The sequence below is a fragment of the Pongo abelii genome, chromosome 7 (genome assembly GCF_028885655.2).
Source record: "Pongo abelii isolate AG06213 chromosome 7, NHGRI_mPonAbe1-v2.0_pri, whole genome shotgun sequence".
Lineage (NCBI taxonomy): Eukaryota > Metazoa > Chordata > Mammalia > Primates > Hominidae > Pongo > Pongo abelii.
Window position 1 is genome coordinate 6655670 of NC_071992.2, and position 14338 is coordinate 6670007.

Genomic DNA, 14338 nt, shown 5'->3' on the forward strand with positions numbered 1-14338 from the left:
AATGAGTTCACTTAACGACACAACAAACGAATGTGCAGGTACTTCTGCGGGGGGTGATGTGGGGATGAGTGCACTGATTCTGTAGCTCAGCCCTGAGTTGGGGGCAGGAGGCAGGCGCTGGGAGGAGGATTTTATGTCTTGGGAAGCACAGGAAGGCCTTGCCAGGATCCAAGAAAAAAATGGAAAGTAGACCAATGTAAGCGTTAAAAGAACACATTTTATTTTGACTTTTTTGTATACAATTCTATGAGTTTGAACACATATATAGATTAGTGTAACCACTAATTATAAGATTTTAGGGAACTGGGGAAAAAAATGCATGCATTAAGGAATGATATGGCATATTTGGGGGACAGAGAACAGGCTTGATGAGGACAGAGTCTATTTAAAAGAGACAGTGGGCACTGTGATTGGAGGGGAAGGCGGGGCAGGGTTTTAGAGGACCCTGAGTGCTGGGCTACAGGATTCAATAAAGTTATTAATGAGATTGGCTGCATTGTGGATTCTGAAATATTTATTTAATACCTTGAGGAGGGTGTGAGTAGATTGTGCTGATGATCGCATAACTCTGACTATACTAAGAACCACTGAGTTGCACCCAGAGCTTGCATTACTGAGCACTTTACCAGTTAGGAAGGTTTCGCGTATTCCATACTTTAAATCTAAGGTGCCTTGACTGTAAGGCCTGCGAGTGTTTCCTGGACCACTCAGAGGAAGAATGCTGTGAATGAGAACTACAGCCCAGTAAGACACGTCCTGTATCGTTGTTGAGATGGGAAAGTGCATCTTAAAACTGTTAGAGAGCCAAGGAGTGACTTTAAAGGGTGAGCTCTACCTAGAGGGAAAAGCAAATGACTAATTGAAATCCAACACCCTGGGCTGGAGTAAATGAACCATCACCCAGCCATGGGGCTTCGTTTCTTGGTGATGGATAAATAGCTGGGATTCCTTGAAGCTAGAAGCCATGGGGAAATTCTGTTCTGCTCAGCTTTGTCAACAACACAGTCTGCCTTAACTGACTTGGAGGTAAATAGATTTGGAGAGTGTGCGCTAAAACCCATTAAATCAGGTGAAGACACAAACGCAAGCACAGCCAATGTGTTTTAAAGCAAAGCTAATGTCCCTTCAGCCTTAACTGACAGACTTTCCTAGCAGTCCTCACCCTCTGCAACCCAGGGCTCCTAGGAGGAGCTCATGGCAGAGAAAGCCTTCTGGCTTCTGCCACTGCCTCCTCAACTTACATGTACACCTCAGTGTATATCCATGGGTATGAAATGAACATTTTATATCACCATTAGCAGAGGAAAGCAGGAACTCTTTCAAACCCTACCCAAAATTCACTCTGACTACTGAGCAGTCCTGTTGTTTATTTTGGAGGCCACTTAACCCTGGAGCAGTCCAGAAGCTCCACTTAATCCCCTCTTCTTTCATGATTTCTTTTAAAGAGACATCTTGGGTTCTGTAGGGGAACATTTGTGCTTCACTGAAAAACTCCATTTGAGGCCTGCTCACGGCCTGCCAGCTTATCTGCTTGTAGCCTTCATTGCTTGGGAGCTGTTGTACAGCTTCATAAGCTGTAAATAGCTGCTGGCAATGCAAACGCGCCTGTCTATGGGCAGGAAATGAACTCTGTCTGGTAGAGGGAATGCTTCCTACCTTGTAGGAAAGCCAACTTTTTTTGTCCATTAGCAAGTTTATTTCAGTATTCCTAATCAATAAATGTGTTCTTCGGATTGTCCTTTGAACCAGTTATAGCATCTGAGTTAAGTAAAATGAATACACTGTGTTTATTTTATACCTGTATGAAAGTTATGGGTTTTTTGGCGGGGGGGGGGGTTGTTTTTTTTTTCTTGAGATGGAGTCTCATTCTATCGCCCAGGCTGGAGTACAGTGGCGCGATCTCGGCTCACTGCAAGCTCCTCCTCCCAGGTTCACACCATTCTTCTGCCTCAGCTTCCCGAAAGTTATGATTTTTAAAAAATTATCTTTTAACTTTTTTTAGCTAGAAACTCCTGGGTCAATATATAAATAGATGAGCCTGGTTATCTCTGAGGTTTTCATTGAGGTAACAACAAAAACAAAACAGCACGACGCCACCCAGCCATCCTTCCCCAACTTATGCCTCTCCCCTCCACATGTCCTGCATGCACTCCTGTTCCTGGGGTGTGTGCATGCATGTGCGTGTGTGTGTGTGTGTGTGTGTGTGTGTGTATAAAGGTTTGCAATGAAATTAGAATCATTGGTTTTTGTTGGGGGTGTGGAGTTGTATTGTTTTGAGACAGGGTCTCGCTGTCACCCAGGCTGGAGTACAGGCTCAAGTGATCCCCCCACCTCAGCCTCCCAAGTAGCGGGAACTATAGGCATGCGACACCACACCAGGCTTGCTTATCTGTCTGTCTGATTATCTATCTGCCTATCATCTATCTATCTATCTATCTATCTATCTATCTATCTATCTAGATGGGGTCTCCCTATGTTGCCCAGGCTGGTCTCAAACTCCTGGGCTTAAGCAATCCAACTACCTCAGCCTCCCAAAGTGCTGGGATTACAGGTGTTAGCCACTTTGCCCAGCTGAAGTTAGAGTTTAGAGCACATTGCTGTAAATTGCGATTACCAAGGTATTGAAAAATCCATGAAAATAATCAACAGCAAGTTGACTTCAGAATTTGTGCCTTTGAGGCTTTTCAGCTTGATCTCCAGGTAACACATAGGCTCCTTGGCGAGACCCAGTGGTGACACAGTGAGAACACCGCCTGCTGCATCTAATGTTTGCAGCTTATAATTCACAACTAACTTTTTAAAATGTACCAGTGTTGGGGAAATGGTGCTTTATTTGCTGGATAGGAAAATTGGCCAAGATCAGAATCCTGAAGGCAGTGTCACGGCACAAAGAAACTAGCTACTGAAGTCACATCCTAAACATTCGAGAGGTTGATTTCCTTTTCTACTGCATTACAAAAAGGTTTATTTACTGCTTATACATATAGTAAGATACAGATTTGATCTCATTTTTTGGTTAAGAACAACCATTATCATAAATGTGTAAATGTGTGTTGTATGTGCATTTTACAGAATTTTTAAAAATACACAGAGAATTCTTCACAGTTGTTAACTCTGGTAAATGGCGGGGGAGGCAGGGGTGACAACTGATCTATTATTCATAATCTCAGTGATGAACAAGATATTTCCAAAAATAGGTGGATTATTTAAAATTATTTTTATTAGGATACTCTGGGCTTCTAGAAACAAAAACTTAACAAAAAAGTCACTTAAAGAATTTAGGGTTTTTTTTCCTGACATAAAAAGAACAAAATAAAGGGTGATTTCAGTTTGGTCCATCAGTGACTTAAAAGTGTTTTTCAGGACCCAGGGCTTTCCGCCTTCCCACTGGGCCATTTTCAGCGTGTCCCGTGGCCTCTGGGGGCTTCAGTGATCCAGGTGTCGCATTAGACATGACAGTGTCCAGCAAAGAGAAGTATTTCTGCTTATGCATCTGTTTATAATAGTGAGAAAAACTCCCCCAGCATCCCACCAGCGATTGATTCTCAGGTTGCATTGGCCAGGATTGAGGCCAGCTGTGCCATGCTTAGCGCAGTCATTTGCATTGCGATCACCGTGACTAGCTCGGACCAATCCTGGGACTTCTCCTTGGGCTTGAACACATGGCCAGGGGGAGGTCGGTGCCCCCCAGAAGAAGTCTTTGTTCTGCCAATAAAGAAGACACAGACAACAGTGTCTAACAGGAAAAGCCCCTTTTTACTTTATACCCTTCCGTATTGTTTCAACAATCAAATACTTTATTTTATTGTATTTTTTTGAGACAGAGTCCTGCTGTGTCGCCCAGGCTGGAGCGCAGTGGCGCCATCTCTGCTCACTGCCACCTCCACCTCCCGAATTCAAGTGATTCTCCTGCCTCAGCCTCCCGAGTAGCTGGGATTACAGGCGCCCACCAAAATGCTCGGCTAGTTTTTGTATTTTTAGTAGAGATGGGATTTCTCCATGTTGGTCAGACCAGTCTCAAACTCCTGACCTCAAGTGATCCACTCACCTCAACCTCCCAAAGTGCTGGGATTACAGGCGTGAGCCACTGTGCCCAGCCTTTTTTTTCTTTAGATAGAGTTTTGCTCTTATTGCCCAGGCTGGAGTGCAGTGGCGCAATCTCAGCTCACTGCAAGCTCCACCTCCCGGGTTCACACCATTCTCCTGCCTCAGCCTCCCGAGTAGCTGGGACTACAGGCACCCACCACCACACATGGCTAATTTTTTGTATTTTTAGTAGAGACAGGGTTTCACCATGTTAGCCAGGATGATCTTGATCTCCTGACCTTGTGATCTGCCCGCCTCAGCCTCCCAAAGTGCTGGGATTACAGGTGTGAGCCACCGCGCCCGGCCAAGTACTTTCATAATTAACTTTTTGAATGTATGTGTGTCCTACTTTAAAATGAATGATACTCTTTCTTGATTCCATTTTCATGCAGCTTGGCCCCGTGATGCTAGGGACCATGGCTTTTTCTTGCAGTGTGACTCACCATTTGCCAAAGCAAATCTCTTGTCTTCTATCAGCTCAGTCTCTTTGTCTGCAAATTAAATCAACAGCCCTTTCTACTGCCTATCTCGCAGGACATATTGCTAAAAATACTCACAAAGTCACCATCCAGGAAGAATCATTTGCCCCTGCTGCCACTGTCTCCTGCAAGTCACATGAAAGCTGCTGAGGCTCGGTATTTATTATGCTATAAAATTCAACACAAGGGAAGAGAAAAAGCAAATTCCATGAGCATATTTAAGTGTATTGGATCTACTCCATTGATGCTGGAGCTATATTTTCATAGTAGGATCCTCTTTTGTTAAATATTACAGTAGTATGAAAACCTAGCAGAAGAATAGTTCACTGTTTCTCTGATTTTGTGAGTGATGTGGGCTGTGGAACTTACTCTTTGCTGCTCTTCCCCCAACCTCCACCCTACCCCTCCCTCTAAGGTCAGCCTTGCCTGCTGCCCCTGACTGAGAGGACCCCGACCTCACCCCACCCCAGGTTATACTCCTCTGAGAAGGCCCCTTCATCCCTTCCCTGAAATACATCCCCTTAAATCTTTAATTTGTGTGAACCATTAATTTCAGATATTGTAGGAAAAATAAGCAGGGAAAATATGCAAAACAAAACGTGGATGGCACATAACCCATAGCATCTCTCAGGGTGTGTACAGTCAAGAAGTCTTTACCAATCCGTAGTTAGGAAAATGCGTGTTCAGAATAACTGGGCCTTCCCACAGTCCTCTGAGTCAACCAGATGACCACACATTGCCAGAATGAGAAGCAGAGCAGCTTCACATCCCTGTTTCTGAAATGTTTCCCAACAGCTCATTAAAACAATCTCGACACACCTCTCTCCCCCAAACCCAGCGTGTTTCGGGAATGGCTCTAGGAATTCTACTTTTGCATTGATTGCCTCACTCTCCCTTTCCCTGTCCAAACCATTGTATTGGATTTACAGCATTTCTTAGATCCTATAAAAGTCCTTTTCTGCCAAGAGCCTGGAGCACACTGGATTGAATGACGCTCTTCCAGCACAGCCGGCATTTGCAGTGCATTAGAATCTTGCCGTCACTTGCACATGTCACCAAGTTACTTTAGTGAGAGTTCGGCCTAGCTACGGCTCTGCTCTGCTCTGCTAACGTTGCTTTTCAATATTTTGTTTGAGGATTTGTAATAATTCAAAGGCCTACACTTTTTTTTTTTTCTAATTTGTTTCCTTGGAGTTTTACTTGTGGCTACTTCAGAAAATGTCAGTTTTATGTCATTAATGTCATCATCTTCTGTGGATTCTCAGAATTCAAAATTCACAGGAGCATGGCAGCCTTACATTCAGTCTATTCTTTTCATAAAAAAGGAAGAACTGCAACAGTTCGCCTATGCTATGGAGACTGGAGTGGTCCCACCTCTGTAATTATCTCTCTGTCTGCCCACAGCTGTGCCGAAGCGAGTGCCACTTGTCTGCAGGGCCGTACCGCGGAACCCTCTTTGCCGACCAGCCAGTGATGTTTGTCTCACCTGCCAGCAGCCCCCCAGTGGCTAAGCTCTGTGAACTAGTCCACCTGTGCGGAGGCCAGGTCAGCCAAGTCCCCCGCCAGGCCAGCATCGTCATCGGGCCCTACAGCGGAAAGAAGAAAGCAACAGTCAAGTATCTGTCTGAGAAATGGGTCTTAGGTAAGAATCTAGGCACAGAGACACTGTTGTGTGGTCCAGATCTGTGGACAGGTTTCTAGGGAGGGCGGCGTCACACTCACACCCCCTTCCACACAGCTGGGGCACCTGGGTTGATGTCTCAGCCTCCAGCATCTGCCCTGGCAGCATCGTGTGGTCACCCTTGGCATTCCCGCTCCTTGCTGTTAGCAGATGTACAGTTCACGAGGAAATGGTAACTCCAACTGGACTTCCCCACTTGACTTCCCTGGCTCCTGTGAAAAATCCAGTCCACCCAAAGCCACCCCAAGCCATCCCTGTGGGCACAGGCTCTCCAGGCACCCCTCTTAGACCCTCCCTCCCCAGTGCCTCCTTGTCCTGCTTCAAGAGTCCCTGGCAGCACCCAGCATTAGGGCCCAAGCCCCCGTCCCTGTCATCTCCTCTTCCAGGTACATCTCATGATCACTCCGTCTGCTCATGTGCTCAAAGGGCGTTAAAGACATAAAACGACTCCATCTTTTATTTCACAAAGTGAGCACAGTGTGACCGTAATGTCCCGCTCTGGCATTCATGGAGTTGCACCAGGCGCTGTGTGCTATTCTGGGGAGGAAGAGGTGGTAGGAGCTGAGCTGTGATCGGTGGTAGGAGCTGAGCTGTGATCGGAGGAGGCTGGAACCCCACGCCGTGCTAACACCTGGGCTCCGGGAGACTTGCACGTGATCCCCGGAGAAGAGGGTTAAGGAAGAGTGTGAAGCAAGGACGGCCTGGGGAATGCAGAGGAAGCAGGGGCAGCGTCTGTGCTAGAATTTACCCACCCTGCGGTGGAGTCATACGTGGCAGGACAAGCCTAGGGCTCCATTGTGGGGAAACCCCACACCCTCCTCCATGGGGTTGTGATAAACATGTTAGTTTGCTTGGGCTGCCATCGCAAAATGCTACAGGCTGGATGGCTTCAAACAACACGCATTGTCTCTCAGTTCTGGAGGCTGGAAGTCTAAGATGGGGTATCGGCAGCGTTGATTTTCCCTGAGGCCTCTCTCCTGGGCTTGCAGACCGCTGCCTTCTTCCTGTGACCCCACGTGGCCTTTCCTCCATGCACACATCCCTGGTGTCTCTGTGTGTGTCCAAATGTTCTCTTCTCTAAGGATACCGGTCAGATTGGATTAGGGCTCACCCAATGGCATAGTTTTATTTGCTTTTATTTATTTTTTTGAGACAGTGTCTCGCTCTGTCACCCAGGCTGGAGTGCAGTAGCATGATCACGGCTTACTGCAGCCTCAACCTCTCTGGCTGAAGTGATTCTCCTGCCTCAGCCTCCCAAGTAGCTGGAACTACAGGTGCACGCCACCACGCCCAGCGTTTTTTTTTTGTTTTTGTTTTTGTTTTTGTTTTTTTGTAGAGATGGGGTCTCCCTGTGTTGCCCAGGATGGTCTCAAACTCTGGGGCTCAAGTGATCCTCCTGCTTTGGCTTCCCAAAGTGCTGGGATTACAAGTGTGAGCCACTGCACCCAGCCCCAGTGGCATCATTTTAACTTGTCTTTTTCAAGGCCCCATCTCCAAATGCAGTCTCATCCTGAGTTACTGTGGGTTAAGACATCAACATATGAATTTTGGGCAGACACAGTTCAGCCCATAACAATGAATCACTCTAGTTTCAGCCCCTGGGGCCAAGATCCTTACCTGACTTCAGAGGTACATCCTCTCTCTTTCAATCTCTCTCTCTCTCCCATTCTCTCATTCTTTTTCTCTCTCTTTGCTTCCATCTCCTTCCACGTTTCCTATTCAGTCTCCTTTCTTAGTACTTCTGCTTGTCTCTAAATCCTAAACTTCTGGCTTTTCTCACCCCCTGCTAAACATTATCCTTTAATAGACAAGTAGATACTGTGTTTGTCCAAGTTATATTCGTATCTAACTACGGACATTTTACAAATATCTTTTACATGATTGATCGTCATCCTTTCATATATTTTAAAAGTGTGGCAATCAAAAGTAATTTTTTACTCTGGTGCAGAGTAATTCATCTTTTGCCTGGAAACCAACTTCAAAAAAAAAAAAACAAAACAACAACTATGATTTTAGTCACAGTCCAAAAGCTAAGAGGCTGTTTACTCTTTTCTAAATGCCAAGAATATAACCTTCAAAACATCCTATGTTCTGAAACAGAGGTTGTTGTTTTGTTTTTTTGGAGAAGTGTATTATCAAAATGCCACTGACTGCAGAACAGAACTGGGCCTGAAAGCATGTGTGGGCCAGCTGACGGAACTGTGCACACGATTGATATCCACAGTGCATATCAACAGGCAGTCTTTTTGGAGTTTGGAAAGCGTGTGCTGTGCAGGGCCCGAGCCTGCCTCTGCACTCGTGTTTCCAGGTTGGGTGGCTCTGACGGCCCCTTCCTGTGGCTCCTGCGTCCTTGTGTGGAGTCACGCTTGCTCGGCAGCTGCTCACTTCCTCCGGTTGTTTTGCCGCTCGGCTCTCCCGCCCGTGGGTTTTCAGGAGGCGAATGTCTACCTGCTTAACCCCAAGGCTTCGTTCCCGCAAAGCCCTTCAGAGTTCTCTGACTTCCAGGGCTGGGCCACAGGCCCCAGCCTCTTTTTCTTTCCTCCTGTAACTTGTGTCCTGTTTCTGATTTCTCACCAATTATGCCATCTGCGTGTGCCCTTGGTAACATCTGGGTATTGTGTGTACTGCAGCCCTCACCCATGTGAGACAGGTCCCCTCACTCGCCGGCCACCGGACCCCAGTGTAGTGGGCGTCTCCAGTGTAGTGGACCTCTCCAGTGTACCAGGCCTCTCCAGCCCACACTATCTGAGCTATAAGATCACGTAGTTCTCAAGTATTTATTGGCTTGTATTTTTCTCTTTGTGAATTGAATTCCAATCCAGTAGCTGCAGCTATGTACGAATAACGGAAGGTTTATTTTTCTGTCCGTACATACTTCTGGCTTTTCTCACCCTCTGCTAAACATTATCCTTTAATAGACAGGTAGATTTTTTGGTATTTTTCTCTTTGTGAATTGAATTCCAATCTGGTAGCTGCCGCTATGTACAAAAAAAGGAAGGTTTATTTTTCTGTCCATACATACACACGTAAACCTACAGAACACACAGTCCAGGGCATTTCCTGCCTCATCCAGGTCCAGGTTGGCCATTTGCTTATTCTCTAACCAGAAACGAATCACATACTTTTTTTTTTTTTTTTTTTTTTTTCTGAGATGGAGTCTCACTCTGTCACCAGGCTGGAGTGTGCAGTGATGAGATCTCAGCTCACTGCAACCTCCACCTCCTGGGTTCAAGTGATTCTTCTGCCTCAGCCTTCCCAGTAGCTGGGATTACAGGCACCTGCCACCATGCCCAGGTAATTTTTGTATTTTTAGTAGAGATGAGGTTTTACCATGTTGGCCAGGCTGGTCTCAAACCCCCAACCTCAAGTGATCCTCCTGCCTTGGCTTCCCAAAGTGCTAGGATTACAGGCATGAGCCACCGTGCCTGGCCGAAATCACCTATTTTCTGTGGAATGCATTTACTTCATGTATAAAACAGAGTCATAACCTCCACCTTGCTTACCCCACATGCTGGTTAAAGGAGGAAACACAGAGAGTGCAAATGCCCTGTGGCAGGCATAGGCTTCTTAAGTGTGGCAGATTGACGGTATCCATGGATGTGTCCTCATCATCCCTGACCCTTCCACAAAGCACATTGTGTCTTTTGGAGACTTTTTTTCCTCCCATTAATTTCCATTGTAATAAATGCTTCTCTGGACAATATTTAATTCTCAAAATAATGCAATATTGAAAAACTAGGAATATATCAAACCATTTTACAGCACCAAATCGAAAAAAAAAGTTATTTTGTTTAAATAAATTAAATTATGAAAAGACAATACTCAAAAAAAATCAATTAAATTTATTCAAACTGGAATACCAACTGCTTTGAAAGGTAGGGTCCCTGGGCGTCTAAGAGTAATTTGAGCTGGGCGTGGTGGCCCATGCCTGTTGTCCTAGCTACATGGGAGCTTGGCTTGAGCCCATAAGTTCAAGGCTGCAGTGAGCTATGATCCCACCGCTGTACTCCAGCCTAGGCAACAGAACAAGACCCCATCTCTAAAAAGAAAAAAAAAAAGAATCATTTTTCAGTACCTTTATATTGTTTCTGTATCTTAACAGTCTTGTTTTGTAGATGTCGTAAACTCACAGTGGGTGGAGAACCAGGAGTTTTTTTAGCCACTAGCAACCTCTCTGAGAAGTTTCTTTTCTTTTCCTTTCTTTATTATTATTAGTATTTTTGGCCAGAGGAGGGAAAGGAAGGTGGGCACTAAAACGACAGCTTCCCCTGAGACTGCAGCATCCTAGCACCACAGTCCACCCGCAAGCCTTTTGTTCCTGCATGGTCTGCATCTCAAGACCAACAACTCCATATCTATGAAGATAAAAATTGTTAGTGATTATTTTACTTGTAAGAATTTCTTTCGACCTCAGCTCTGAGGTGACCCTCAGCTCGCCTGCCACCCCAGCTGACCTACCTTGCTGGCATAGAACAGGGAGTGGAGGTGTGAAGTCACTAAACAGGGCTCAGCATACAAAATGTAAGCCATGCCTCACTCACTTGCTCCCTGGAGAATTTCATCCGCGCGCCACGTTGCCTAATAACGGGGTTATCGGAAAGGGCATGATTACGTTCCCTATTCATTCCCTGGAGTCTTTTTTCCCTGAAACTGTATTGTACTTGGGCCAAGATTCTTGATGAATCATTCAACCAGAAGGAGAAATGGGGTTGTTGTTGGGTTTTTTTTGTGTTTTTTTTTTTTTTGCTTTTTGAGAGAGCACACTTGTGGGTGGTTGAATATGGATAAAAATAAACGGGAAAGCAAAAATCAAATTCCCGGCCCTAGGAAATAAAATGTTACCTTTACCTGATATTGGTAATACATATTATATTTGAAAGCATTTGCTAATGGTTGCATTTTCCCCCCAACACTCCCATGACATATAATTCCCATTTTACAAGTCACGAAACGAAGACCCTGGGGTCTGAAGGAACTCGGCTGGGGTGAGGATCACAAGCCCTTGGGTGGAGCTCTGAGCCCTGGCGCGGTCCTCAAGGGTCTGCGACATTTGTGCTGTGGTCAGCTCTGTGCACTCTTCCCTCCCTGCTGCTGTTATCACGAAAGGCTGGCTTGGCCTTTCTCATAGGCGTATTTCCACTCTCAGATGCCCTTTTATTGTCTGGGCTCCATTCAAGTGATAAGACATACATTTATGCTATTGTGGGAACATAATGTAATATTCTCAACAGCATTGCCAAAAAAAAAGTTAAGCCTCCGCCTGATTTTCTTATAACTTATAAAGAAAATTTGGTTTGAACATGTCCCCATGTCGATGTTTTCAGGAAAAAGATCCCTGATAGCATGCAGGCCTTCTCATGCTGCCCTGGCTCATTCATCGTTTCCCCTAATGACTGACCAGAAAAATGCACGACGCTCCCTTGGGACCACTCGGGAGGCCTCAGGCCTTCGGGCTTCCTGATTCAATAGATACGTGAGGCTTGATCAGAGTCACCGCAGTCCACATTTCCATTGCCTCGATAAGGAACCAGTCGCAGAGAGGGAGGCCATCTGCAGAAGTTGTGGAGAGTGGCAGAGAGGAGAGTGAGGATGGGGACTGCCCCCTTCCAGCCCCTCTCCTCCAAGGACGGCCTCATTTTATCCCCACCCAGGTTTCCACACCCAGGAGCTCAGCAACTGCTCAGAAAATGTTTGTAGAATTCGAAGACACAATTCAGACAATATGAAGAATTATTTTTCCTTTGAGTTGTTCTCAAAACAGATGAAATCTACCAGGATATAAATGAATGAGAACTAAAACTGGTGGGATTTGGTAATGTCAACATCTGATATGTTTAGGCTTCTAAATATATATATATCTCTCTCTCAGCCGGGCGCGGTGGCCCATGCCTGTAGTCCCAGCACTTTAGGAGGCCGAGGCGGGTGGGTCGTTTGAGCCCAGCAGCTCGAGTCCAGCCTGGGCAACATGGTAAAATCTCGTCTGTACAAAAAAATACAATAATTAGTGGGCATGGTGGTGCAAGCCTATAGTTCCAGCTACATGGGAGGCTAAGGTGGGAGGATCACCTGAGCTCAGGGAGGTCAGTGCTGCATTGAGCTGTGATCATGCCATTGCACTCCAGCCTGTGCAACAGAGTGAGACCCTGTCTAAAAATATATATGTGTTTATATGTATATATATTTATATAAACATTAATGGGTTTTTAAAAAAATTAACTGCTAGCTCCTAAAACAGTATTTTACCATTAGCTTTGGAAAGGTTTGCTCAGAAAATGAATTTCTAAGCGCTCCCTTTATTGCATTTATTGGTCAAACTAATGGTCCTGGATGGTTATCTTTGAAACTTCCTAATCTGTTGGGTCCCGGTCGTTAAACTTATGCCAACAGAACTAAACTCACTGGATGTGAGTTGCATCAGAGATATAAATGTTTAAATGCATATTAAGGCCGGGCACGGTGGCTCACGCCTGTAATCCCAGCACTTTGGGAGGCTGAGGCGGGCGGATCAGGAGGTCAGGAGATCGAGACCATCCTGGCTAACACAGTGAAACCCCATCTCTACTAAAAATACAAAAAAATTAGGCGGGCGTAGTGGTGGGTGCCTGTAATCCAAGCTACTCCGGAGGCTGAGGCAGGAGAATGCATGAACCTAGGAGGCAGAGCTTGCAGTGAGCCGAGATTGCACCACTGCACTCCAGCCTGGGCGACAGAGCAAGACTCCGTCTCAAAAAAAAAAAAGGATATTAAAAGCAGACCAAAAAAATCCTAGAACACAGGAGTCAGCTGTCTATTCAATTCAGAATAAGAAATATTATAGACAAGGCAACATTTTATGTCTATTAGAAATGTGGTGGTTGGTTTGAGAAGTGAAACCAGCCATGTATATGCTGCTCCAAGCATTTTGGTTGTGGCAGGAAACTTTGAAGACTATTTTGCTGTACAAATTCACAAAGCCCCCTGCAAACACTCCCGTGCTTAGGGGTGAATGCTGAAGTGTGTCACAGCTGCCTTGCAGCTCTGAGGATCAGAAAGGTTAATGGACATAAAAGAAACTTCAAAGCTCAGCCTCCTAATGGGAAGCTGCCCTTGGTTTTAGGCTGTCTTTGCTTATTCACTGACTTAATTCATGCTTTGGGTTACGACTGTAGGAGAGATTTTTTTGTGTCTTTCTGTAGGAGAGATTTTTTTGTGTCTTTGGAGTATGCTGAACTTGCATTCCTTTTTGTTGTTGCATATTAGGCAGTCAGTGTTGAACCTTAAGTGACCTAAAGTGACAGAGCTCATGTTATGGGCTGAATTTTGTCTCCCCAGAATTCATAGGTTGAAGCCTTCCCAGTTCTTAGAACATGATTGTATCTGGAGCTAGGGCCCTTAAAGACGTAAATAAGGTAACGTGAGGTCATAAGGAATCCAATATGACTGGTGTCCTTATATGAAGAGGAAGAGGCCAGGTGTGGTGGCTTACGCCTATAATCCCAGCACTTTGGGAGGCCAAGGCCGGCAGGTCACTTGATATCAGGAGTTTGGGACCAGCGTGTCCAACATGGTGAAACCCCATCTCTACTAAAAATGCAAAATTAGCTGGGCATGGTTTTGGGCACCTGCAATCCCAGCTACTTGGGATGCTGAGGCAGGAGAATCCCTTGAACACGAGAGGTGGAGGTTGCAGTGAGCCATGCTCCCACCACTGCACTCCGGCCTGTGCAACAGAGCAAAACTCCATCTCAAAAAAAAAAAAAAAAGGAAGGAAGACAAAGAAACACCAAAGATATGTTTGCACAGAGAAGAGTCCAAATGAGGACACAGGGAGAAGGTGGCCATCTGCAACCCGAGCAGTCTCTCAGGAAGCCTCAGGAGAAACTAACCCCTGTGACACCTTGGTCTTGGACTTCCTGCCCTCCAGAACTGTGAAAAATTAAATGTCTGCTGTTTAAGCCACCCACCCTGTGGCATTTTGTTATGGTAGCCTGAGCAAACTAGTTCAGCCCAAAATGAATTCTGAGATCACCTGTGGAAATCTGCTTTTAGACAGCAGGAAATTGAGGGCCTCTGAGTTTCTAGGACAGAGTCATGCAGTGAAATTACCGAAAGA

General features: G+C 45.6%; 1 protein-coding gene and 1 long non-coding RNA gene across 7 annotated transcripts in view; one reads left to right on the plus strand and one right to left on the minus strand.

The window, feature by feature from the left end:
* The window catches only part of MCPH1 (microcephalin 1), a 237460-nt gene that overhangs the window by 209295 nt on the left and 13827 nt on the right, over positions 1–14338 (plus strand). For all 6 annotated transcript variants that reach the window (XM_054561156.2, XM_054561157.2, XM_024251035.3 and 3 more), the window contains one exon: positions 5970–6207. In XM_054561156.2, the coding sequence (XP_054417131.2) occupies positions 5970–6207 (238 nt within the window). The remainder of the gene's footprint in view (positions 1–5969; positions 6208–14338) is intronic.
* LOC129060870 (uncharacterized) lies at positions 200–6146 on the minus strand. Its single transcript, XR_008527729.2, has 3 exons — positions 6052–6146; positions 4644–4733; positions 200–3705 (listed from the first exon to the last, which is right to left on the minus strand). It is a non-coding gene; the product is annotated as an uncharacterized LOC129060870 (long non-coding RNA).